This window comes from Neolamprologus multifasciatus, chromosome 11 (assembly GCF_963576455.1).
Source record: "Neolamprologus multifasciatus chromosome 11, fNeoMul1.2, whole genome shotgun sequence".
Lineage (NCBI taxonomy): Eukaryota > Metazoa > Chordata > Actinopteri > Cichliformes > Cichlidae > Neolamprologus > Neolamprologus multifasciatus.
The window spans coordinates 34,646,819-34,674,306 of NC_140449.1; the positions used below are offsets into that span (position 1 = coordinate 34,646,819).

At 41.6% G+C, this 27,488-nt stretch overlaps 2 protein-coding genes across 12 annotated transcripts in view; both read right to left on the reverse strand.

The window, feature by feature from the left end:
• The window catches only part of LOC146509135 (uncharacterized), a 59,935-nt gene that overhangs the window by 27,758 nt on the left and 4,689 nt on the right, over positions 1 to 27,488 (reverse strand). The gene's annotated exons all lie outside the window — the stretch shown is intronic.
• Positions 911 to 27,488, reverse strand: part of LOC146509136 (uncharacterized) — a 35,180-nt gene continuing 8,602 nt past the window's right edge. For 6 of the 11 annotated variants that reach the window (XM_085178326.1, XM_085178330.1, XM_085178332.1 and 3 more), the window contains 17 exons: positions 27,026 to 27,311; positions 26,651 to 26,694; positions 25,808 to 26,093; positions 25,255 to 25,298; positions 24,679 to 24,949; positions 24,247 to 24,296; positions 24,085 to 24,158; positions 23,694 to 23,908; positions 23,310 to 23,581; positions 22,526 to 22,678; positions 21,368 to 21,515; positions 6,469 to 6,498; positions 6,172 to 6,219; positions 4,346 to 4,393; positions 3,157 to 3,200; positions 2,871 to 2,981; positions 911 to 2,692 (listed from right to left, as the gene is read on the reverse strand). In XM_085178326.1, the coding sequence (XP_085034452.1) occupies positions 2,423 to 2,692; positions 2,871 to 2,981; positions 3,157 to 3,200; positions 4,346 to 4,393; positions 6,172 to 6,219; positions 6,469 to 6,498; positions 21,368 to 21,515; positions 22,526 to 22,678; positions 23,310 to 23,581; positions 23,694 to 23,908; positions 24,085 to 24,158; positions 24,247 to 24,296; positions 24,679 to 24,949; positions 25,255 to 25,298; positions 25,808 to 26,093; positions 26,651 to 26,694; positions 27,026 to 27,311 (2,394 nt within the window). In that variant the 3' untranslated portion in view covers positions 911 to 2,422. The remainder of the gene's footprint in view (positions 2,693 to 2,870; positions 2,982 to 3,156; positions 3,201 to 4,345; positions 4,394 to 6,171; positions 6,220 to 6,468; positions 6,499 to 21,367; positions 21,516 to 22,525; positions 22,679 to 23,309; positions 23,582 to 23,693; positions 23,909 to 24,084; positions 24,159 to 24,246; positions 24,297 to 24,678; positions 24,950 to 25,254; positions 25,299 to 25,807; positions 26,094 to 26,650; positions 26,695 to 27,025; positions 27,312 to 27,488) is intronic. The other 5 variants (XM_085178328.1, XM_085178329.1, XM_085178331.1 and 2 more) reach the window with 5 other exon arrangements.

The window sequence follows — 27,488 nt, forward strand, 5'->3', positions numbered from 1 at the left end:
CTGTCCTGTTTGCTTCTTTAGCCATCAGAATATTTTGTCTGAAGGCCAAGAAAGATGCCCAACGGATTTACTTTACCAAGTGGATCATCACAGCCTTGCCATATTGGTCCATTTGATTTACCTTTGTTATTATTATTTATTTATTTTATTTTCAGTAGTTACAGACATGACTGGGGGATAGGAAAGGGAGAGAGAAAGAAAGAAAGAAAGAGCGAAGGAAAGAAAAGAGGGGAGAGCAACATAATAAACACAGCATCATCGCGTTAATCGAGCTAAGTGTAAATAACAGTAGATACTAAATAATGATTGTTATTTTGCAGCACGAAAGACCGACTGTGCACAATGTGCTTTGAGGTAGCAGCTAAGAAAAGTTAGTGTCTGTGAACACCAGTTTGTACACCTGTGTGGATCAGCACGCTTGTATTCAAAAGGTTGAATACAAGCTGCTAGAGGGTGTGGGGAGCCATAGCCTTGTCCCCCAGGGCATGAAGCAGGCATGGAGGAGATCCAGGTCCCAGACATCCCAATGGGGTTGTAATTAAGGGATTTAATTTAAGACGGCACTACGAGTCAAAACATAAGCTGAAAAACCAAAATGCAGAGCAGAAACTACAGAAGGTAGAAGAGCTGAAGAAGAATCTGACAAGGTCGATTGTGTCTCAAGAGTTGGGTGGTCCCCTTGTAATCGGAAGGTTGCCGGTTCAAGCCTGGCTCGGTCGTTGTGTCCTTGGACAAGACACTTCACCCGTTGCCTACTGGTGGTGGTCAGAGGGCCCGGTGGCGCCAGTGTCCGGCAGCCTCGCCTCTGTCAGTGCGCCCCAAGGTGGCTGTGGCTACAATGTAGCTGCCATCACCAGTGTGTGAATGGGTGGATGACTGGATGTGTAAAGTAAATACAAAAGCACAGTAATCATCTTACTGAGTGATCTTCATTGTTTCATTGTTTTTAGGCCGCTTCATTCCAGCAAAAGTTTCAACGTGCGTATAAACATGAAAGACGTGTTTTTACAGATTTTAAAATTTTTAAAAATGAACGAGTTTTTGACAGTAAATAGTGAATAGACACAAATGTTGCTCCCTGTGTATCCGTAAAAAAATATTTAATTGATAAAGAACAATTGTATTTATGTGGCTATATTTAGTAGAAAGCCAATATAAAATGTTTAGTGACGTGCTTAAAAGGGAATTTAAAAAAAAAACACAAAACAATGATTAAAGCAGGATATTAAAGATTAAAAAGTATAAAATTCTCCAGTTTATCTTCAAAGCAGTCGTCAAAACTTCTTCAAATGTGAGAAACTTGGCAGTAATAGATGCAGGTCATGATGTTCCTCAGTAACTTCTAACCTTGGAAACTTTTCTCATTCAGGCTTCACTCCAAACCAGACTGAGCATCGACCACAAGAACAAAAGACAGAAGATAACAGAGTTCATATGGTGTTAAAGTAAAATTATTCTGGAAGACTTTTCTTTATGTGGCACATTTATACTGTGATATGGATTTATCGTCTTCAACAAAATGAGAATCATAAAGCTGTTCATGATATTTTTGTATGTAATTATACATATAATGCTCATTTTCAGGTTAATATTTTTAATTTTGGACTGTACTCGAGTAGCTTTGTCTGAGTCACAGTTCAAAATCATCCTCATTTGTCTTATACTTGGTTTGGTTGTAGCTCCTCATCCTCTCTGAAACAAGCTTCTTTTTTCACTCCTCTCCCTTTAAGGCAACTTTGTTCTTATTGGCTGTTCCACACAAACAGAAGGTTTGAGGGACAAGTGGGTGGAGCTTCTGTGATAAGGGCCAGAATTGGAGATCACCAATATTAGGATATCCCCCCTCAATGACATCACACATTACAGAAGTTAAAAAAAAAAACACATAAACCTGAGTGTTTGTCTCACAGTGAGTATCTGTAAACATGATGATCTCATTATCGTAAAAGTGTATAAATGAAAGCAAAGAAAAGCACAACAAATGCAGTCTTTTTACAAACTGTGCTGCTAGAAACAAACAGAATGTGTTTCTATGAAAGAAGGAAATGAAATCACTGTCAGATCATTTCTACACGTTTAAACCTGAAATAATTCTGCAGAAAATAAAAACATAACAGAAAATTAAAAAGAAAAAGTTAAAATACAATGAAATGATTAAATATTAAAATAAAAAAATGCTTCAAAATCTTGATCTCATCCTCATGTTTGCATCAACCTAAGAACACACACAAACACACACATAAACACACACACACACACACACGCACACACAGTAATTTTCAAATAGATGTTATTTCCTGTATTTTAACCTCAAATCTGCTCCTACATTATAAACTCTCCCTCATGTCAGAGTCAGTTGGACAGTCAGTCAGACTCTCTGCTACTTTCCATACTACAATCATGTAGTGCACTGAAAAGAAATTCAGAAGCTACAAATCTGCACCAGATCATTCCTGTTAATTTTCTTTAAAACCTTCGTGGTCACCTCCACAGACTTTTCTGTGTAGGTCTGCACCATCAGGTCCACCAGGTCACAGGTGCTGGCCTTCTCCAGTCGGCTCTCTGGGATGGGTTGGAGCTCCACCAAAACATCACGGTCCCGCAGGAACCACTTGAACTTTTCAAGCTCCTCCTTTTTCAGATCTTCCAACATTCCCAAAAGCTTCTCTCTGTCTGAGTGGACTGTTAATGCCTGAGAACAAATGAGGAGATATAATTTGATATCAATCAGTTATCCAAAAATAAAATTATGAATAACAACCATCCAATTCAATCACGAGGGGGTTTTATTCAGTTTTACATTCTGAATTATGTTTAACCTGCATTTTAATGACTTAAAGCTTTTGTGTGTGAAGTCAGGCGTTACTCACCTTTGGCATCTGTGCTGCAGCATCACTGTCCCACTGTAACTTTAGCCTTTTATGCTCTTCTTCTTCTTCTGGATCCTCATCGTACCTCTTTCTGTTGGATTTGAACAATGCCTGGTAAAGTTAAAGCAAATAAGGAATATGATTAGATCAGTGATTAGTTAGTTAAGTGTAAGAACCATCACATTTAAACATTTTTAACACAGCATTTAAAATATTGCTTTTAAAAATTTAAATCTTATGAATGAAGCTGTGTTGTGTAAAGTCAGAATAAGTTTATCTTACTCACTTTCCTTCCCCGTGCAGGAGGATGTTTATCCACCAAGTGTTTCTCTGAGAGAGAAGAAAGATGAAACATAAATATTGATTGATTTGATTCATGAAGAGTTTTCCGATGGAGTGGAGTGTGTTTAATGTGCCAGGTTAAATATGCTATGAAAACATCAGAATCAGACTAGCAGCAGATATCTAACATTAATGGACTCAGATTAAGTGACCAGGCCCCGCCCACTTTGGAGTCATTAGAACAGCCAAATAAGGACCTACAGTAGTCCAGCCCAGAAGGAATAAAATACATTAACTGTTTTTTCAGTATCACTCTGAGACAAAAAGTTTCTAATTTTATTCATAATCATCTGAATTTTTAATCTGGGGATTAAAGGATGAATCGTGGTCAGCAGGTTCCTCTGTCTTTGGCTGCATCCACACATGCAAGGATCATTATTGTAAACTTTGCATATCGTTTCTTAATGGTTTGTTTTATATCACCACCTTTTGTTATGGCAATGCTCTTTTAAAATGCATTTGATGCACATTTTAGTGTGGAGGGAGATATTTTTTGAAATGAACTCAGAAAAATCCCCGTTTTGGAAAACAAAGGGTAAATGGGCGGTTCTTATTTAGTACTTTTCTACCAGATGTCTCATTCATCCATTCATACAAACACTTTTTCTGGGCTTTCTATCTCAAATTCACACTCCAGTGAGCCGGGTTCAGTGTCCTGCCAAAGGATACTGAATCCAGACTGCAGCAGCCCAGAATTGAACCACCAACCTTCTTGATAACCATGTGCACATCCTTTGTCCCATTTTCAGTTAACTTCCTGTTTTATTTTCAAAGCTGGGTTGTTCCTTTTCCTGCCTGCATTCATGTCTATGATTAAGTTACAAGTGCTTTAGTATCCTTCTCCAGGGCGTGCATTTAGTCTGTGCATTTTCACTCTCCCTGGTCATTTTCTCATCGGCTTTAACTCCTGTTGTCTCCCTGTATCAGCTTTTCCTTCTTGTTTTGGATTCTGTGGTCATTTTTTTTGCTTCTTTCGCAGTGGTTTTCATTCCAGTTTCACTCTATTTTTAGTTTTGAGTAAAGTCTAAGTGTGTGCAGTTCATCTTCAGTAAGGCAACAACTATGACAGTTTTTTCTTGAATACTAAAAGTATTTTACTGAAAAGATAGAACAGTTAATATCCGTGAACCTACCAGCTGCCAACGTGCCGACACCAGCTGCTCCCCTTGAGGATCCTGCAGCTGTGAAACATTGAGGACATTTTACTGTAAGAAGTTAATTGGTCTGATTATCTGCCATCATAACAGCAAACTAATAAAAATGTCTAATGGAAACACAGACTGTAGTTCCTCTGCTTTCCTACATTTTTACATTTTAATGATTGCACTAGTGATCATTTCATTTGTTGGGCTAGTCAGTTAGTTATATTGCCAGAGACAGAAGGGCAGGCACTCAGACAAAGGCAGTTACAGGGAGGCGAGTCTCCCCACCAGCAGCTTAAACTGATTTCTGGTGATTACTACTAGGGTAATACTCTACAGTAAAAGAGACCCCAAACATTTAAACTAGTCCAGTATCTCCTGTATAAGGGGTCATCTCAGCTCTAACACAACATAAATACTTATTATATATATGTAATATATGTAATTCTCTAACCTGCAACGTGGCCAGAAACTGGATGACACATTTAATGTAAGAAAAAATGGAATATGGACGCTTGATGTCATTGTTTGATGTATCAGAGTTTAATAATGAGCTGTGTCATCTGATTAAACAGGTGTAGCCGTCATGTCTGAGATTTGGTTTCAGACCATTTCAATGCAATTTCAGAATAATGTTGAAAAATATGTTTTGAAATCTGGAATAAGCTACGTTCAACTGCGCCCTGCCATACGGGGTCACTGCAGATGTTTGATTTGGCAGTTTTACAGCCGATACCCTTCCTGACATAACACAAAGGGGGATTTGTGCCTCTGACTGGAATCAAACCAGCATCCTTTCCTCTCCAAGTAAACTATACTTCTGTTCTATGGAGCTCTTTTCTAAAACCTTTCTGTAATAAATGGTGCCATTTTGTTTCTTATCACAAGCTGATACCTAACAGCATCAGCTCCAGATCATCCTGTCTATCTGTGCTAGTTTGTTCTTTGTCCCTCCTTCAGTTTTCCTTTACTAATGTTTGGTGTTTTTACTGGTTCTCCCTCCGTCTCTCGTCATCTGTGTCATCTTCTTCATATTTCTCTGACTCTGTTTTGTTCTTCTTTTTTTGTACTTGTACTTTTTGCCATCTCTGTGAAGCACTTCCTGTCCCTTTGAACGTTTTGATTAAAGGAGTGAGCATGTAATCACTTCTGTTTGGTTGGGTTGTCTATTAGCAGTCTAGCATCCACAGTTTTCAGGATAACATTTTCAGATTCTGGGTGATGGTAGATACTGAGAACAGCTCGAGCTGATTTAATTTTGGTGAAATTTGGGTCAATCTGTAAAAAAATAAATAAATCAGTTTTTTATGGATTTTTAAACTTCACAACAATATGCTCGGCTTTGGGGGACATGAGTACTTAACCTTATAACATATAACCTTGACCATCACTGGGAACTTTGACCTTGGACGCTAACAATGAAGGTTAAGATCAAACCATAATCAAGTAAAAAAACAAAAAATCCATATCCAGTAATACGACATGTGAGCGGCATGGAAGGAGATGTGCAACACACTTTTTATTTTTTCAGTTCACAATGATGCCATAAAGTTTTGAAGGCTTATAGAAGCCAAAGATTTCAGCCAATTCTGCTCCAATCACATGGGTGAAGATAATCAACTACACCATCTTAGTATGTGATACTTCAAGGTCAAAGGTCAGGGTCATGCCATACAGGACAAAGCTTTAGTTTCAATTTAATCATCTCTAAAATTTAAAGCAACATCTTAGTCATTGGGGAACATAAGCACAGTTAGTATTGATCAGTTTTCTATGTGTTTCATTATATAAAACTCAGTTAATATTGATGAACCTACCAGCCGACTGAGAGCTGACAGCAGCTGCTCCCACTGAGGATCCTGCAGCTGTTAAAAATAACAAGGAAGGTTTTTAATTTCTTAACAAATGTTCCAACTTTTTAACTTTCATTAAACTAGCAAACTGAAACATTAGAGACTCAGTGCCACCAAATTAAAACAATTAAACAACTACACCAACGAATATTCCACTAAACTCTGGTCTACTAAAAAAACAAAAAAGAAGAAGAAGAAAATCATTCATTTATAATCTGAATAAAAGGTTCGTCTAAATGCTCCTTTTGTGTGATATCTTACCTTCGGCTTGACCAGACTCTGGATGGTCATCTAGAATTCAAGGAAAATCAAAATATGGATACATGACATTAGAGTTAAATATGAAAGTTCAATTTCAAGGTCTTTCATCTGAATAAAACCGAGAATTCAAGCAGCTGGTTACCATGGGAACCCATTCTCTGAACGCTCTATGCACTGTTGTTGAGCTAATCTGAAGGCCACCTGAAGTTTGTAGCGACTGACTCTGCAGAAAGTTGGAGACCTCTGTGATTTTACGTGGCCCATCACTTTGTGGCTGATTTGCTGTCGTTCTTTGTTATAATACCACTAACAGCTGACTGTATGTATAATATTTTGTAGAAAGCGAATTTCACCACAGGACTAATGTTAGAAAGCCCACTGTTTACACGTTATTTGCTTGGTTGAAGTGTTGTGGTTTGTCGATAGATAGTGTTTGCGCTGTGGAATTTGATATGTCCTACGTCATTGAACTCACCATATCTATGCTGACGCTCCTTGAATGCACCACTCTGTGCCGTGTGCTGCTAGTCTGCCTTTGTAGCTGCTGATAGCCAGCATTTTTTCCTTGTGTCTTCTCACCAGTATCTCGTGGGTTTTGGTTTATTGCTGTGTGTGAATGCCAGAAGGTGGGTTCTGTTTACATGATGTTGTGTATGTCAGCTGCTATTTTGTGCATTTGTTCCCTCGTGGCTATGCTAATGTTATCCTATGCTAATACGCTAATACGCTAATACGCTATGCAAGCTACTAAGCTAGTTAATGCTAATTATAAATCTTGTGTAATTGTTGAAGTTGTTACAGATTTGAGTGTTGAATACAGTTCCTTGTGCTATCTCTGTGCTAGAATAATGTCTAGACATGTTGAATATTTTATGTGTGCTGTACATATAGTTGCTTTATGTATCATTACTACAGACCACAGCTGAATAAATCTCCTAAACTTGGAAGCTGCCTCCGTGTTCTTTAACCGGAACACACCCACCATACCTTGCCGCTCTAAATCAAATCAGCTAAACTCCCGGCGACAACATTCTCTCCATTTTATGGTCCTTCGAGCTGGAGTAGAGTACTGATTAAGGTATGGAACAGACAGATGTCCAGGCTGACTCAGCACCCCCACGTGTTTCACAGAGAGAGCGACGGCCACCTGCTTACCTGACCGATTATGAGGTTTCAACACTCCCTCTTGAGGGACAAACTCAAACCACGCAACCGGCTACTGCTTCCCAGTGTTCACATACTGGTAAAACACGCTCATTCCAGAGGAGTTCCAGCTCCAGGTCCACAAGGGCATCACGCTCGTCGATAAGCAGATTCCCTTCCCACGCATTATCAGACCTGGAAACAGCCCAGCTCGAAGAGCGAGTAAAGCAGATGGAACTTGAGGAATTCCAACAGCACCTAGAAGAGGATCAACAAGTCGAATATGAATGTCAACGACTTCAAGCTCAAGCCAGAGAGGCCCAGCAGCTACAAGAAGAAGCCATTAGAACCCAAGAATCGCTGAACAGACAGCTGGAGAGGCGACGACAGCTAAAGAAGAGGGTAAACGAGTTGGAGATAGCCAAGATGGTTACTTCTCTCCTTAAAGAGAAAGCACAAGAACCCAGTGGTTCCAGAGTCTCACCATGCCCATCGGAGAATAGTAATTCGAGCTCCCATGCAGCTCTACCTTCAGTCGGTCCCGTGGGTCAGCCTCCTGTACCGCTAGTCGCTCCACCCTCAACACTTACCGTGACCCAGCCTCCAGCGCCCGTGGTAGCTCCACCTCCAGTAACCATGGCCTCGCATCCATTGCATTCTCAATGCATGCCCCACGTGCTGCACCCAACTGTTCCAGCTGGACCTCGGTCTACTACCCTTGCACCTGATACCTCTTACCAGGCATCTACTCCATTCTCAGTTCAGCCATCTCAGTACGCTCGTGCAGCCTGCACCAACCCTGCCAAAGCAGAGTCATCTTGCACTCCCACCTGGACTAAGTCCGAGCTACATCAACTACTGACAGCTAATGCGTACCCTTTCCTCGCCACAGGTTATGGCATTCCCAAACCTATGATTCCCTCCTTTGAGAGTGGCCGTGAAAGTGACTTTGCCTTATTAAAAATGGCCCTTGACAACCTGTTGAACAGTCATCCACACCTGAATGAGCAGTATAAATATCAAGTGCTGCTTGGGGACCTACGGCTACCTAGTGCAATCCAGCTAGCTAAGGCATACATGCACGACCCAACGCCGTACACCATGGCCATGCACGCCCTGCAGGACAAGTATGGGCAACCCCATCAGCTCGTCCAAAGTGAATTGGGCACAATTCTGAATGCTCCAGCTATCAAATTCGGCGACACAGAAGCCTTTGATGCATTTGCCTTGTCTATCCAATCTCTAGTAGGAATGCTTAGGACACTGGAGGGCCAGAACGGCTTTGAGCTAAGATGTGGGTCTCATGTCGACTGACTACTGAGTAAGATGCCACCCAGTTATCGCGATGGGTTTGTAGAGCATTGCCTGAACCAAGGCATTCTTCGGACAAGTACTGACCAAACCTATACCCTGCCTGATCTGAGTTCCTGGCTGCACATGAAATCTCAAGCGAAGTGCATCGCAGGTAGAGCTGCTTCACTCTATAGTCCTGAAGCTTATAAGCCGACAAAGAAAGACCAGCGTCTTCCCCATACACCAAAGGAGAAATCTACAGCCTTCTTCCTGACTTCCCGGGAAAACCCCAGCGCAGAAGGGAGTTCTTTCCGACCAAAGTCCTCATCCAGACCAAAACCATACTGTCCGCGCTGCGAGAATAAGGAACATTTCCTGAACGCTTGTGTAGACTTTAAAAAACTGACCACCGACCAGATGGTGAGGTGGTTAACTGATGAACAGCGGTGCTGGAAATGTGGAAGAACTCACTAGCCAGAGGTTTGCACCCTCAAACGACCTTGTAATACCTGCAGAGAGCAACACCTGACTGTACTGCATGATGCTGTCCAGCAGATCCAGAAGAGTGTGCTCATGATGACTGCTCCGACTACAACAGTGTACTTGGATAGGCCAAACCGTTCCCCCAAGGTGATGCTGAAGGTTGTAAAGGTCTTGCTGTACAACAGGGACCAAACATTGGAGACTCATGCAATACTTGATGATGGCTCAGAACGAAGCATCATTTTACCACAAGCTGTTCGACGCTTAAACCTCAGCTCAGAGCCTGAGACGCTTACCCTGCGGACTGTCCACCAAGAGGTAGTGCAGCTTCGTGGCGCCTCAGTCTCCTTCCATGTGTCTTCCCCCTACAAACCTGGGGAGAAGTATCATATACAAAAGGCATTCACCGCCGAGGCCCTTGGTCTCTCAGAACATTCCTATCCGGTGAGGATTCTCCAACGCCGCTATGAACACCTGCGTGACTTACCTCTGCCTTTGGTAGACCATGTTCAACCTATGCTGCTTATCGGCTCTGACATGCCTCATCTCCTGGCACCTACAGAACCAGTTCATCTGGGCCCGACAGGGGGACCCATCGCTGTCCATACGAAGCTTGGTTGGTCGCTCCAAGGTCCTATCAGTATTGACCAAACTCCTGCAACTGAGCAGCAGTGCCTGTTCACAACAACAGTTGTGCCAACCAGTGAGCTTTACAGGAATGTTGAGCGTCTCTGGCAGATCTGCCTTAGGTAACCCGATCGAAGCAAGATCAGCAAGCTCTGAACCTACTCCAGACATCCACCATCAGGGTCACTGTTGATGGGACACAGAGGTATGCCACACCACTGCTTCGTCGCGCCAACTCCGCCACGCTTCAAGCTCCTATGGAAGCAGTCTTACCAAGTCTGCGCAGTACAGAGAGGAGACTTGTCAAAGACCCACAACACGCTGAAGTGTATCGTCAGGAGATTCAGAAGCTAGAGAAGTTGGGCTATGTAGTTGTGGTGCCACATGAGATAGCTAGAACCACTGCAGAATCCTGGTTCATACCTCACCACATGGTGCGACACAATAACAAGGACAGGATCGTCTTTAACTGTTCTTTCCAGTACAAAGGGAAGTCCCTCAACTCTATTCTCCTCCCTGGACCTGCCCTAGGTCCATCTTTGCTAGGAGTTCTTCGGTTTCGACAGTATCCAGTTGCTGTGAGTGGCGACATCAAAGGTATGTTCCACCAGATACGCCTGTTGCCAGAAGACAAACCAGTGCTGCGCTTCCTCTGGCGGGACATGAAGAGGAATGAAGAGCCGAAGATCTATGAATGGCAAGTGCTACCATTTGGCACTACATGCAGTCCTTGCTGTGCCATCTATGCATTGCAGCAGCAGCACGTCCGGGACACTTGTAGTTCCAATCATGACCTCGTCAATTGTGTAGAGCAGTCGTTCTACGTGGATAACTACCTCCACAGCACCCACTCCCAAGAGGAAGCTAAGGCCCTAGTCGACAGTCTGCGCCAGCTGCTTCACACCAGGGGCTTTAAGATATGTCATTGGGCCAGCAACATCCCTGCTGTCATTGAACATCTTCCATCCAATGTCAGATCTGAGAGTAGTGACCTATGGCTCTCTCAGTCTAGCACGGACCTTTGGGAGCCAACTCTGGGATTGACATGGGATTGCCTTCGTGACTCCTTCAAATACAGACATCGACTGGGGGAGAAAACTGAACCCACACTGAGAAACGTCTACAAAACACTTGCGTGTCAGTATGATCCGCTAGGTTATATAGTGCCGTTCACCACGCGGGCCAAGATTCTGGTACAGGATCTTTGGAAGGAGCAGCTCGGCTGGGACGACCCGATCCAGCCACCTAGCCTTCGTGACAGATGGCTTGCCTGGGAAAAGGAGATTCCGGATCTTACCCAGATGGAAATCCCCAGATGTTATGCACCAGCGGCTGCTGATTCGTCTGCTTCGAGCAGAGACCTTCACATCTTTTGTGACGCTTCCGAGAGAGCATATGGGTTTGTCGCTTACCTGCGGACAGAAACTGCTCAGAAGGAAGTCTATGTTGCCTTTGTAATGGCTAGATCCCAAGTGGCTCCATTGTCCATGCCACAGTTGGAGCTAAGTGCCGCTCTCACTGGTGCACAACTAGCTGGTCTCCTTCAAGCTGAGCTCACGCTGCCCATTCGAAAGGTTATTCTCTGGTCGGACTCTACTACCATGCTCCACTGGATCAAGTCAGAATCTTGCAGCTATAAAGTTTTCGTGGGCATGCGGGTGGCAGAGATCCAGAGTCTTACAGATGGGAGCTCCTGGAGATATGTGGATAGCGCGAATAACCCTGCTGATGACATTACCCGGGGCAAGACCTTGAAGGAGCTGTCACGACCACACCGGTGGCACCAAGGCCCTGAGTTTTTACGTCGATCCGAGGAGCATTGGCCGACCAGCCCATCAGCATATCCAGAGCCAGAGGATGGTGAGCTGAAGAAATCATATTTCTGTGGACAGGTTAGGGTGGACTCCTGCCCTCAACTTCCTGAAATCAGCATGTTCTCCACCTGGAAGGATCTCATGAAGACAACAGCGCGGTCCCTACATGGGGCGGCTGACCCAAACTCAAGTTCGCACAGTGAAGCAGACGATTACATCAAAGCTGAGAAACTCCTCCTGATGAAGGCCCAGTCAGAGTCATTCCCAGAGGAGGCTAAGGCACTCAGGTCTGGCAGACCATTGCCAACCAACAGCCGTTTGAACTCCTTATCACCCGAATATGATAAGGATACGGAACTCATCAGAGTTGGTGGAAGGTTACGAAGAGTTGAGCAGCTGGAGCTAGACGCCATCCACCCGATCATACTGGACCCAAAACATCCTCTGACTAAGCTCATCATCCAGGATTTTGATGAGACCCTCCTTCATCCTGGACCAGAAAGAGTGTTGGCTGAACTCCGGGGGAGGGAAGCAGTCAGACAGTATCAGAGGGACTGCAGGCAGTGTCAGGCTTGGCGTGCCAATCCATCCATCCCAAAGATGGCAGATCTGCCACCAGCTCGTCTGCGTCTGTATAAACCACCCTTTTACTCGACTGGAGTCGATTGTTTTGGCCCCTTTACTGTGAAAATTGGACGTCGAACAGAGAAGCGTTGGGGCATAGTCTTCAAGTGCATGACGACCCATTGTGTGCATCTAGACCTCCTCGAGAGTCTTGACACTGACTCCTTTCTGATGTCGTTAAGGCGCTTTATTGACAGAAGAGGCAAACCTTTTGAGCTCCTGTGTGACAACGGGACAAATTTTGTCGGTGGAGCCCGAGAGCTCCATGAGGCCTTTGAGACCATGGCGCCTCAGTTGAAGGAGCGTTTGGCAGAGCAGCAGATCGCTTTCCGTTTCAACCCCCCCAGTGCTCCTCATTTCGGTGGCGCCTGGGAGAGAGAGGTCAGGTCCGTGAAAACTGCTCTTAAGGTCGTACTCAAGGAGCAGACGGTCCCTGAAACTGTGCACATTATCCTGTCGGTGGCGCTGTCACTTGGTGTTCGCTCGCTCTGTGGTATAGTATCACTTCCTGTTCCTGCTCAAACACAGTGGTGTTTCTGAGTAGCTTATTTGCTTAGCAGTTTAATTAACAACTTTTAAATACATTCTTTTTTCATAGTATAATCTTCACGTGCTTTATCCAAAGCACACTTTCTGTGTACTCACTACCTAATTTATAGCCAAAGTACTCACTCACTGTCTCTGTACTGTTTCGCTAGCTTAGCTCGTAGCCGACTCGTTAGCACCATGGCTACTTCACCTGTCCCTCCTGCACTTTCTTGCTCATTGTGTCAGATGTTTAGTTACTCCTCGGCCTCCTTTAGCAGTAAAGATATCTGTAACAAATGTGCACCCTTAGCTAGCCAGGCCCCTGTAGCTGGTGCAGCCGAAGATAGCGTAGGCCCCGCTAGCTGTTCCCCGGCAGATCCCAAGCAGCTGCGGAAAGAGGGCGGCTGGGTAACGGTGAGGAGGAAGCATAGTCCTAAACAGAAGCCCCAGGTACACCACCAACCCGTTCATTTGTCTAACCGTTTTTCCCCACTCGGTGACACACCCGCTGGGGGTCAAACTCTGGTAATTGGTGATTCTGTTCTCAGACATGTGAAGCTAGAGACACCGGCAACCATAGTCAATTGTCTTCCAGGGGCCAGAGCAGGCGACATTGAAGGAAATTTAAAACTGCTGGCTAAGGGTAAACGTAAATTCAGTAAAATCATAATTCACGTCGGCAGTAATGACACCCGGTTACGCCAATCGGAGGTCACTAAAATCAATATTGAATCGGTGTGCAACTTTGCCAAAACAATGTCGGACTCTGTAGTTTTCTCTGGTCCCCTCCCCAATCAGACCAGGAGTGACATGTTTAGCCGCATGTTCTCCTTAAATTGCTGGCTGTCTGAGTGGTGTCCCAGAAATGATGTGGGCTTCATAGATAATTGGAAAACCTTCTGGAGGAAACCTGGTCTTGTTAGGAGAGATGGCATCCATCCCACTTTGGATGGAGCAGCTCTCATTTCTAGAAATATGGACAAATTTATTAAACCCCTCAAAATATGACTATCCAGAGTTGGGACCAGGAAGCAGAGTTGCAGTCTTACACGCCTCTCTGCAGCTTCTCTCCTCCTGCTACCCCCCCAAAAACCCATATCCATAGAGACTGTGTCAGCTTCCAAAAAGACAAAAAAACAAACTAAAAACCAGCAACAAACAACTTAAACATTTACAAAGAAAGAACAATACAGTATCCACATCTGAACCAAAGAGTAAAACAGTGAAATGTGGATTATTAAATATTAGGTCTCTCTCCTCCAAGTCTCTGTTAGTACATGACTTAATAATTGATCAACAAATTGATTTACTCTGCCTTACAGAAACCTGGTTGCAGCAGGATGATTATGTTAGTTTAAATGAATCAAAACCCCCGAGTCATTCTAACTACCAGAAATCTCGAAGCACAGGTCGAGGGGGCGGTGTGGCAGCAATTTTTCACACCAGTCTATTAATTAATGAAAGACCAAGACAGACTTTTAATTCATTTGAAAGCCTGATGCTTAACATTGTCCACCCCAGCTGTGAAACTCAGAAACCAGTCTTACTTGTTATCATCTATCGTCCACCTGGGCCTTACACAGAGTTTATGTCTGATTTCTCAGACTTTATATCTAATTTAGTTCTGAGCTCAGATAAAATAATTATTGTGGGTGATTTTAACATCCATGTTGATGCTAAAAATGACAGCCTCAACATGGCATTTAATCTGTTGTTAGATTCAATTAGTTTCTCTCAAATTGAGAGAAATTAATCACACTCTAGATCTTGTTTTAACATATGGCATAGAAACTGAACATTTAACAGTGTTTCCTGAAAACCCTCTCCTGTCTGATCATTTCTTGATAACATTTACATTTACAATAATTGATTACGCAGCAGTGGAGAGTGGACTTTATCAAAGTAGATGTCTTTCTGAAAGCGCTGTAACTAAGTTTAAGAATATAATCCAGCCACTGTTATCATCATCAATGCCCTGTACCAACACAGAGCAGAGCAGCTATCTGAACGCTACCCCAACAGAGGTCGATTATCTTGTTAATAATTTCACCTCCTCACTACGTACGACTCTGGATACTGTAGCTCCAGCGAAAACTAAGGTCTCTAATCAGAGGTACCTGACCCCGTGGTATAATTCTCAAACACGTACCCTAAAGCAGATGACTCGTAATCTGGAGAGGAAATGGCGTGTCACAAATTTAGAGGATCATCATTTAGCCTGGAGAAATAGTTTGTTGCTTTATAAGAAAGCCCTCCGCAAAGCCAGAACAGCTTACTACTCATCACTGATTGAAGAAAATAAGAACAACTCCAGGTTTCTCTTCAGCACTGTAGCCAGGCTGACAAAAAGTCAGAGCTCTTTTGAGCCAACCATCCCTTTAACGTTAACTAGTGATGACTTCATGAACTTCTTCACAAATAAAATTTTTATCATTAGAGAAAAAATTACCAATAATCATCCCACAGATGTAATATTATCTACAGCTACTCGTAGTTCCATTGATGTTAAGTTAGACTCTTTTTCTCCAATCGATCTTTCTGAGTTAACTTCAATAATTACTTCCTCCAAACCATCAACGTGTCTTTTAGACCCCATTCCTACAAAACTGCTCAAAGAAGTCCTGCCATTGATTAATTCTTCGATCTTATATATGATCAACCTATCTCTAATAATCGGCTATGTACCACAGGCCTTCAAGGTGGCTGCAGTTAAACCTTTACTCAAAAAGCCATCTCTAGACCCAGCAGTCTTAGCTAATTATAGGCCAATCTCCAACCTTCCTTTCATATCAAAAATCCTTGAAAGAGTAGTTGTCAAACAGCTAACAGATCATCTGCAGAGGAATGGTTTATTTGAAACCTGACTGAGTTTCAGTCAGGTTTCAGAGTTCATCACAGCACAGAAACAGCTTTAGTGAAGGTTACAAATGAGCTTCTTATGGCCTCTGACAGTGGACTCATCTCTGTGCTTGTCCTTCTTGACCTTAGTGCAGCATTCGATACTGTTGACCATAATATCCTGTTAGAGCGATTAGAACATGCTGTAGGTATTACAGGTATTGCACTGCAGTGGTTTGTATCATATCTATCTAATAGACTCCAATTTGTGCATGTAAATGGAGAGTCCTCTTCACACACTGAGGTTAATTATGGAGTTCCACAGGGTTCAGTGCTAGGACCAATTCTGTTTACATTATACATGCTTCCCTTAGACAGCATCATTAGAAGACATAGCATACATTTTCACTGCTATGCAGATGACACCCAGCTCTATCTGTCCATGAAGCCAGATAACACACACCAATTAGTTAAACTGCAGGAATGTCTTAAAGACATAAAGACTTGGATGGCCACTAACTTTCTGCTTCTTAACTCAGATAAAACTGAGGTCATTGTACTCGGCGCTGTAAAAGCTTAGAAATTTGGTATCTAACCAGATTCTTACTCTGGATGGCATTACCTTGGCCTCCAGTAACACTGTGAGGAACCTTGGAGTCATTTTTGACCAGGATATGTCCTTCAACGCACATATTAAACAAATATGTAAGACTGCGTTCTTCCATTTGCGCAACATCTCTAAAATTAGAAATATCCTGTCTCAGAGTGACGCTGAAAAACTAGTTCATGCATTTATTACTTCCAGGCTGGACTACTGCAATTCATTATTATCAGGATGTCCAAAAAACTCACTGAAAAGCCTGCAGCTAATCCAAAATGCTGCAGCAAGAATACTGACAGGGACTAGAAAGAGAGAGCATATTTCTCCTGTTTTGGCTTCCCTTCATTGGCTTCCTGTTAAATCCAGAATTGAATTCAAAATCCTGCTCCTCACATACAAGGTCTTAAATAATCAGGCCCCATCTTATCTTAATGACCTTGTAGTACCATATCACCCTATTAGAGCACTTCGCTCCCGCTCTGCAGGCCTACTTGTTGTTCCTAGAGTATTTAAAAGTAGAATGGGAGGGAGAGCCTTCAGTTTTCAGGCCCCTCTTCTGTGGAACCAGCTTCCAATTTGGATTCGGGAGACAGACACTATCTCTACTTTTAAGATTAGGCTTAAAACTTTCCTTTTTGCTAAAGCATATAGTTAGGGCTGGACCAGGTGACCCTGAATCCTCCCTTAGTTATGCTGCAATAGATGTAGGCTGCCGGGGGATTCCCATGATGCATTGAGTTTTTCCTTTCCAGTCACCTTTCTCGCTCACTATGTATTAACAGACCTCTCTGTATTGAATCATATCTGTTATTAACCTCTGTCTCTCTTCCACAGCATGTCTTTTATCCTGTCTTCCTTCTCTCACCCCAACCGGTCGCAGCAGATGGCCGCCCCTCCCTGAGCCTGGTTCTGCCGGAGGTTTCTTCCTGTTAAAAGGGAGTTTTTCCTTCCCACTGTCGCCAAAGTGCTTGCTCATAGGGGGTCATATGATTGTTGGGTTTTTCTCTGTATCTATGAAGCGCCTTGAGGCGACTTTTGTTGTGATTTGGCGCTATATAAATAAAATTGAATTGAATTGAATTGAATTGCTTCGTACGGTCCTTGTGGAAGTGGAAGGCATTGTAAATGCTAAGCCTCTTGGCTACGTCTCATCAGACATAGCAGATCGAGACCCCATCACACCTAACATCCTGCTGATGGGACGCTATGATGCATCACTCCCTCAAGTGGTTTACGATCCCAGTAACCTTATCGGGAGTCGCAGATGGAGACATAGTCAAGTTCTTGTCGACCATTTCTGGTCCCGATTCAGCCGTCACTACCTGCCTAACTTGCAAGAGAGACAGAAGTGGCAAAAGGATGCGGAGTGCCTCAAACCGGACCAGGTGGTGCTCATAGTTGATCCTCAGCTCCCAAGAGCTTTATGGCCTGTTTGTAAGGAAACAACTACTTACCCTGGAGCTGATGGATGTATCCGGACTGCTGCCGTTAAGGTCAAAGATCGAACGTATATTCGACCAGTAGCCCGCTTGGTCTCACTCCCTATGCTTGAAGATGATAAGGATCCACGTACCTGAGTGACCTTTCTACCTTGGATTCGACTGTCTGTGCAGACAGTCGGGGGCGGCTGTGTTAGAAAGCCCACTGTTTACACGTTATTTGCTTGGTTGAAGTGTTGTGGTTTGTCGATAGATAGTGTTTGCGCTGTGGAATTTGATATGTCCTACGTCATTGAACTCACCATATCTATGCTGACGCTCCTTGAATGCACCACTCTGTGCCGTGTGCTGCTAGTCTGCCTTTGTAGCTGCTGATAGCCAGCATTTTTTCCTTGTGTCTTCTCACCAGTATCTCGTGGGTTTTGGTTTATTGCTGTGTGTGAATGCCAGAAGGTGGGTTCTGTTTACATGATGTTGTGTATGTCAGCTGCTATTGTGTGCATTTGTTCCCTCGTGGCTATGCTAATGTTATCCTATGCTAATACGCTAATATGCTAATACGCTAATATGCTATGTAAGCTACTAGTGATGGGTCGTTCGCGAACGAAATGGCTCTTAGAGCCCTCTCTTTGAAGTGAACTCCTTATTGGGAGCCGTGAGTTTTTTTTTCTTTTCTTTCTCTCACCCTCTCTCTCGCCCTTTTTTCGCTAAACTCCGCACGCGCGGCCTGTACTTTGCGCTGGGCAGAGGGGGGAGGGGCGTTAGTTACACTCGCAGTAGCACAGGAACAGAGCCAGAGAGAAAGAGAGCGAGGGACAACAACGTCACATTAGAAAGGTATAGTAATCATCCACTATTTTCAGTTGCAGATGATAAAGGATTCAGAAATCATGCAGGCCCATATGACAGAGAATGTGCATCTTCTTTTTGTTTTCATATTTTAATTTATATTTAATTGTGTTGTGGTTTGCAGTGTTTTGTGTTGTTTCACGTTAAATTTATTTAAAAGGAAAAAGCTGAAAATTTAAATAGTTAAAAATTTAAAATGTAAATAGTTGTTTTTTGTATTATATGATTTATTTATTACATTTTATGTGGAGTGAAAAAATAAAGTATATTTATGGTGGACCTTAGAGACAAAACACGTACAAACTCCTAAGCACGTACAAACTCCTAAGCATGTACAAACTCCAAAACACGTAAAAACTCAGAAGCACGTACAAACTCAGAATCACGTACAAAAGACAACAGAAGTTCTCCAGGATGCTAGGGCGCAGTGTTGAGCTTTTGTTTCCTAGTGGCTACACAAGCCAGGAAGTATCAACAACCGGATTTGGTGTGTGGTAGTAACAGGTAAATAAACTTTTTTTTTTTTTTAATTATTTGAATAAATATGAGTGCTTGTCTATAAATACACAAACAATACACACATGCTTTCAATTGTGTAATTTAAGTGATCTGGGTAGCTCTGTTTTGGAAGTTCAGTAAACGCTAGAAATGTGTTTTGGAGTTTGTACGTGCTTTTTGGAGTTTGTATATGCTTTAGAGTTTGTACGTGCTTTACCTCTAGGGGCCATATATAAACATATATAAATAAAACCACTTTTTTTACATTAGTAATTCCTTTTCTGCATAATTTTATATTATTGTTAATGATTAAATAATTAAAGCAACAAAACAACCTGAAGAGCCGGTTCGGAGCCGAAAGAGCCGGCTCTTTTTAGTGAGCCGAGCCGAAAGAGTCGGATCTCTAAAAAGAGCCGGAAATCCCATCACTATAAGCTACTAAGCTAGTTAATGCTAATTATAAATCTTGTGTAATTGTTGAAGTTGTTATAGATGTGAGTGTTGAATACAGTTCCTTGTGCTATCTCTGTGCTAGAATAATGTCTAGACATGTTGAATATTTTATGTGTGCTGTACATATAGTTGCTTTATGTATCATTACTACAGACCACAGCTGAATAAATCTCCTAAACTTGGAAGCTGCCTCCGTGTTCTTTAACCGGAACACACCCACCATACCTTGCCGCTCTAAATCAAATCAGCTAAACTCCCGGAGACAACATTCTCTCCATTTTAACTAATGTTGTGGATTTTCTATGATATATGACATCCCGGGGCGTTCCTGAGGAACGCAAAAGGAGACCTTCGGCGTTCTTATGGTACGCGGCGGGTTATGGCCGAAATCCAGTGCAATGACGCTCCCGCGGTAATAGACGTTCCAGCCCTAAACCTAACCTTATCCCTAGCCCTAACCATAACCTTTTTCCTGAGGTTAACCAGGACTTTAATGATGTTAAATAGCGTGTTTCTAAGCAATTTGAAGAAAAAGAGCGAACATGTGTAGATTGAGTCCATATGGTTCTCATATTTCCTCATTTTTCCGAGGTTGTCATTTAGGAACGTGGTGGGTAGCCGAAAACGTAATATGTTGACGATTTGTCACCTAGCGTAAAATGTTACACTTTGGGAGTGAGAATGTGTTGGATATATATGACATATGTACCTGTACACACTGGACATATACTCACATATGTAATCATATATACTTCTATATACTAAATATATACTTATACTGGAGCATTTTTTCTACACGTTCAAAATCACAAGATCCACATATTTAGGTCAAACATTATCTTCAATTATATTAATGAAGTTTGTGCCCTTTATTGTATAAACACATGCTGATCAAAATGTACTAATTAGGATCAATAAGTAACCTTTGACTGTGGTATCGCCAACGGTGACTGACAAAGTGACCCAATTCAATGATGGATGTAAAAGTTATGGGGCAGGGTCAGAAAGTTATGCATGATAAGAAAGAACAAAGGATGAAAGAGTACCCAACGGCAGGCGGAGGGGTCACTGATCCCATATAAGAGGAGGGTCGATATGCCCCGCTCTGCTGCTTCTTTCCTGTCTGTCTGTTGTGTGTCTGTGCTGTTTGTGCTTTGAGGCTCTACACTCCGGGGTTGCTTCGCTTTGCTTGTTCACTTTTTCTGTCATCCTGGTTGATTGTACTGATTTCTGCTGTTCATATGACACTGTTTAATAAACTCTGTTCTAAGAATTCTACTCTTTTCCAGAGGATCTTTTTGAGTGATTTGATTTTAACTGGATCTGAAAAGCTGGACGTCCACAGCATTGGTGGGATAAGGTTATCATATTGGCTTCAAAATGTGCGACTCGACACTTGTTGCACAGGTGGCGTCCTATCACAGGACCACTGAACTCCTGAGAACGAGTGATTCTTTCACACATGTTTGTAGAAGAGTCTGCATGTCTTAGTGTTGATTTTATACACCTGAGGCCATGGAAGTGATTTTAACACATGAATGAAAGGATGTGGATGAGCGAGTGAATACTTTTGGAAACATAGTGTCAATCAAACTGCTGCAGACTCTTTTAAGTTTGATGGAAAAAATCTCTTACATTTGACATTTTATGACATACAGTATTTCTTATATTAGTAACAGTGTGGGTAATATTGCTTAATAACCACTGACCTGCTCGAATTTCACATTTCCATAGTGGCTCATCAGCTGGTTCACCATCAGCTGGGTGAGTGTGCACCAGTGTAAGTATGAGTTCACTGCGTGGATTCTTAACGTACACCTCATAGAAGTTTTGCCTGTTGTATCTGAGGGTTAACTTCTGTGTTTAAAAAACAAAACAAAAGAACTTTAAAATACCTCTGTGAACACACACACACACACACACACGCACAATATTCTGTCACAATTTAATGCAGCCGATAAAGTTACAGTTGTGGTTCTTACATCTGGCTATCAGTACAGAAATGGAGCCTCCAAGTTTTACATTTTACTTTTTAAATCTACTCATTTAAATATATTTGATGGACAAAGTGTAGGTGACAGGGACTAAAGATAAAAAGACAGTTTATCTGTGGACTTGTGATATTATTTAGATGCAGTAAGACAGATGTAAGTGATTTTCAGTCAAAACAATGTTGAGGCTCAGACTTTGAGTTTTTTAAATATGCTCTAATATGATCTCAGCGTATGCCCTTTAACCTTGTTCACATCAAGTGTTTTATAATGAAGTAAAACTAAAACAAAAATTACCAGAAAAATGTGAACTGATATAAAAACAGAATGAACTACAGACCTTTTACACAGTTTGATCACATTTGTTTTTCTATTTTTTATAATTATTCTTTTAAATCCATGACTTCTTACACTCCTCATCTCCCAGCTCTTTTTGGAAAAATGTGATGACAAATAAATGACCCAGATTTAAAGTCACAGAACAATAATAGTAAAAAATATACAGCAGCCCACTGAGTTGCAAAAACTGTCAGTTCATGATTTCACAAGTTTTAGGATTTTCTTCAGAACTTGATTTTCCTGAAACACTATTTTGACTTTTACCATTATTTTATATTCTTCAGGTAAAACTATCATCAGCACCTGAAGAAGACTGAAATACAGCATCACAAACTGCTGTGTTAAAGTGTGTGCAGCTGTGCTACCAAAGACAGCTGATAGTCCCTGGTGTGATGCCCCTCACCTCACTGACTCAGCCAATGCAAAGACACACGTATGTTTCAGAGCAGCCGTGTCATTCTGGCTAAAATAAGGCCTGATGTGTTTTCTGTCAACAAGGTTTCGATCCACATGTAGCACAAACTTTACAAAGTTTACCTCCGGTTGAATTTTTGCACTTGTGTTGTCGACTTTGAGGCTGAAAAGACGCTCAGTTTGCAGGTACTGGTCTGGGGGATGCTTTATGATTTTTTGAAATTTCAAATGGGATTTTGTCTCATCATTTTTCTCACAATATTTCTGAGCAATTTCCTGTTTAAGAAAAAAAAAAGGAAACAAAAAAGTAAAATAATCAAAAATAGGGGTTAACTTTACACCAGCTTACACCATCTGTGTTTGAAATGACATTTATAATCAAACGATAAGATTTTTGTGAGAGAGTATTATGGTCTGCTGGAAAAGTAAACTGGAGGAAAAAGTCACATTAATGAGAATAAAGTCAGAGATTGTTGTGAAATATTGTGTCAAACTCTGAGAGCGAGAGTATCACCATGTGAAGGTGATCAATATTTTGCATCTTCATGGTGCTTTGTGAACTCTCTGGTTAATAACAAGTGTCTAATTTTTAATAGTTTTGCTTATATGAAGTCTGTATTATGTAATATTATAAACTCTGGTCTGGGTCCAAATAATCTCCAGATTACAGTGAAGAGATTTAACAGCCAAGTGACTCTCACAAGTGCTGCTGAAGTTAAAAGAAAAAACATGATTAAAAAATCTTCCTATAATCAAACAGAAGAGATTTATTGTAGCAATAGAGACATTTCTCCCATTGGGTTCAGTATAAAACACATTTTTCTTTCAGTGTCTCTTTTGTCTTTTGTCAGTCGGTCCTAATGTTTGGAATCTTGTCCTGTTTCACATCATTAAGATGTTCAGTTACCTGTTCCAGAGCAGGATCCTGTCGTATCAGGTAGACGTGGAGTTTGAGGAATGATGTGTTGAGTTGATAGTACATCAACATGTAACAGCTGATTTTTGGAGGAAATATGGAAGGTATATACGTAAATAAACGCATCAGAGGTGCTATTAATGAGAAATGTGGATCCGTTAACTTGACATGTGTTGGTGTGACCTCAGACACTTTTCCCACAACATCTCCACAGTCATCTATGTGAACGACTGCAAACTTGTCCAATATGTCAGGGATGTCATCTGCAGGAGAACACAACAACACAAACATGGTGAGAAGAACAGTTTATAACAGTTTGTGCGCTCACTGTCAGAAATGTCAAACATCTGAAATTCTTCCTTCGTGTCCTCTTACCGATGCAGATCCAGTGTGGCAGGTGAACTTCATTTAACTTCCCAGCAGTGACTGTGACGTCCATCAGAGGACCTGCAGGCATGTATTGTCTGCTCTCCATCCTCTCCATGTGTCCCTCCCAAGATCTGAACTGGTACTGAAAGCTGGTCTTTCCCTTACAGACCCAGCGCAAGCCCGAGACTCTGCATTCAAAGTGTCCTGCTGCAGACTGAAGGCTGAAACAGGAATTAAATACACACTCATGAAGGAACAACAGAGTGAATGGAAACACAGAGAGTAGTCGTGTGAATTGGATGCAAAATGAAGAATTTCCTCTGGGAATAAATCCAAAGCTGAACTGTTTCCTGTAGTTCCAGTTTGCTGTGCTGCAGCATTCAGGAAGTTGATTTACCTGTAAGTTGGAGCCTCGTCTGCATCTGTACTGTTCACCTCAGGTTCAAGTTTAGTCCAATCACTGCAGTCCTGCTGCAGAGGACAGTCACTTTAGTCAATAAGTACACATGTTTCTAAAGAAAGAAACTTTAGGAATAAATGGATGAATGGAAGGGATTACCGTCAGGCTCTGACAACCTTCAAGCTCTGAACTTCTTTCAGTTTTTCGTCCTTGTTGAGACACAAAGAATTCAAATGAATGATGTTATGCTGACATATAAAATCATCCTCTAACTGTCCACATGTTTGCTGTTTGATCACTTTATGCTGTGCAGAGCTGCTTCAACATCAGAACAACATGTTCAGCAGGACGTGCAGCTGAGTGACGTCTAAGATGATCAAAAGCTGATGAATTCAAATATTCTCACCAGTGATGTCAGAACAAGACAGAGACAGAGAGAAAGGTTGGATTCAGCTCTGATGATTTATGCAAAGTTATTTTTGTACGTCTGTTGTGTTTCCTCTTTATTTTAATGTTTGTTGATTAGAAGTTGTTTAAACAAGTTTATTGTAAATTATGAAAATCTATTTATTAAACTTTGTTTGGTCTCACCTGAGCTGCTCTCTGACAGCCTCAGCATCAGATCAGGTCTGTTCATGTCTGTTAAAACCTCCATGATCACCTCCACAGACTGATGACCAAGTTCATCCACCATCAGATTCACAAGTCTCTCTGTCCAGTTTAGATACCAGTACCTCTCCATTTGTGGCAGGCCCATCTTAAAGCACGTGAACGGCAGCAACTGCTTGAATTTCTTTAGATCCTTTTGACTGAATTCATTCAGTGTTTCCTGAATCTGTGTAACAGCTTCCTGTTCTTTTTCCTGTAAAACCAAAATAATGTATCAAGTTACTGTATAATATCTCTGTTGGACGATTTAAAGATTTCTTTTTATTTAATTTCCAGAGAAACTGTAGTAGAAATGTCAAATATTAATTAAAAAAAAGATATCTTCATTAATATTTATATGTTTTAGAATAATCACTGAAGAGACGGCTGGTGGTTTTGATATTTACTTCACTCTCTTTATGAACTGCAAAACTTCAAGTTTCATAAGAAAACATTATTTCATTTCTATCAATACTAAAAACTATTTTTTTGTAAAAGCTGAGTTAAAGTCACACTCACTCTCTTCAACAGTGCAGCTCCATGTTCATCCACAGAGTGTTTCTCTGAGGAGGAAAGACATTTACAATCAACTCTGAGGATTCAAACATCATCACACATCCAAGTAGAATCAGCCTTCAGACGACACAGATGATTTAAAAGAGAAAATCATGTGAAACTAAATAAAATGACACAAGAACCCAACAAAGAAACCCTCCATCCTGTCCAACCAAAGTAACTGGGGGTTCCCAGCTGTGATAATGAGAGAGGGTACACCTGTCCACCTCAGGTTTTAAACAGACAGACAACCTTTCACACCCACATTTAATTTAGAACCAGCAATAAAGCCAACAAGCATGTGTTTGGACTGGAAACCAGAGCACTCTGAGGAAAAGCATGCAGGCACAGGGAGAACATGCAAACTCCACACAGAAAGGTTCCAGCCAACCAGGAGGCTCAAACACACAACCTTCATGCTGTGAGGACACAGTGCTAACCACTGCACCACCATGACACCACCAACACAAAAACCTGTTGATGACACAGAGTTTACACTCATGCATGTTGGTCTCACCTCTGGATGCTGAGCTGCTCTCTGGTAACTTCTGCACCAGATCAGTTCTGTTCATGTGCATGAAAACTTCTCTGGTCACCTCCACAGACTGATGACCAAGTTCATCCATCATCAGATTCACTACATCTGCTCTGGTTGATGATGGACTCAACCTCCATAAGAAATATGACCGATTCCTCCAAGGAATGATCGTCTGCAGGAGCCTCTTAAATTTCTCGAGCTCCTCATCACTCAAATTATTCAAAGTTTCTAAAAGCAGATGTTTAACAGCTGCCATTGTTGCCACCTGGAACAATAAACACAATCACGGGGTCACATATTTATTTAGCCAAACACAAGCGTCTATTTACTAATTGCGGTACGTTTATCAAAGAAATGAAGAAAATATAAAACTGTGATCCACTTTTATGGGTTTGAATAGTTTTTCTTTACAGGCTGCAGTTCTTCTCTCACTGTGCAGATAAAAACTGAAACATATCCATCAAGAATCTTTCCCTGATTTCACATTATCTTTCATTCTTTATTAATATTTGTAAGTAGAATAAAGTTTCCTGTTTAATCTGAAAGTGTTTGATGTTTTCAGATTTCTCTGTCCTGTTGAAGAGTCAGGACAAATGTACATGCTGACACTTCCTCAGCTCATCCTCAGTGGTAAAGACATCCTGACATTAGTGTTGCAGAAACTTACTGCTGAAGAAGTCAAACTGAATGAAGCTTCAGTTTGTCACAAACATCCAGCAGAAATCATGAGAAAAATGACTCAACATGAGAACTGATGATACTTTAGTCCTCTGACTTTCAGCCTGCTGTCTTGTACTGAATCAGAGATGTGACATGACTCACTTTGTGGATCAGTGCAGAGCGTCGTTCATCCACAGAGTGTTTCTCTGAGGAGAAAAGTGCTCAAAGTCACTCATGACAAACACATTTAACAACTAACTGACAATTATTCAGGAAATATGAAACCTCCTCAGCAATAATAAACAGTATGAAGGAGTCATTTTTACTCCTCCTCACAAAGTATTTTGATTTAATCTCATTTTTATGTATTTATTGAAGTATATTTTTCCAGAACAGCCATAAAATATGTTTTAAAGATGTGTTTTTTTGTCTTTATTACAAATATTATTTATAAAGTCAAAGAAGACTTTAGTCAGACGTTTATGAGACATAAAAACAGTTTTATGACTTTAATGAGTTTTGATTTTGTTGTCTTACTTCGAGGCAGTGAGCTGCAGTCTGACAGCCTCTGAGCCAGATCAGTCCTCTTCATCTTCTTTAAGACCTCCATGATCTTCTCCACTGACTGTTGGCCGTAAGTCAGCACCATCAGAAACACTGTGTCCTGCAGGTCTGTCCACTCGTATGGCATCCATGAAAAGTCTGACTCATATTTGTCATGATGAATTCGTCGCAGGTTCTTATTGAACTTATGCAGCTCTCGATCATTGAGACCATCCAGAGTTTCCAGCAGCAGCTCAATAACAGACTCCATCGTTTCTACCTGGAAAATTCAAAGAAAATGTTCATGAGATAAATGTGACATTTCTCACTTTCAGGTTTGTTTGTTTTCTCATCAACACTTGACAAATGTAGATGTGTTTAGATGACATCATCCATCACATAAAATTTAGGGGTTATATTTGACAGCAATTTCACCTTTGAAAAACAAATTAGCTCA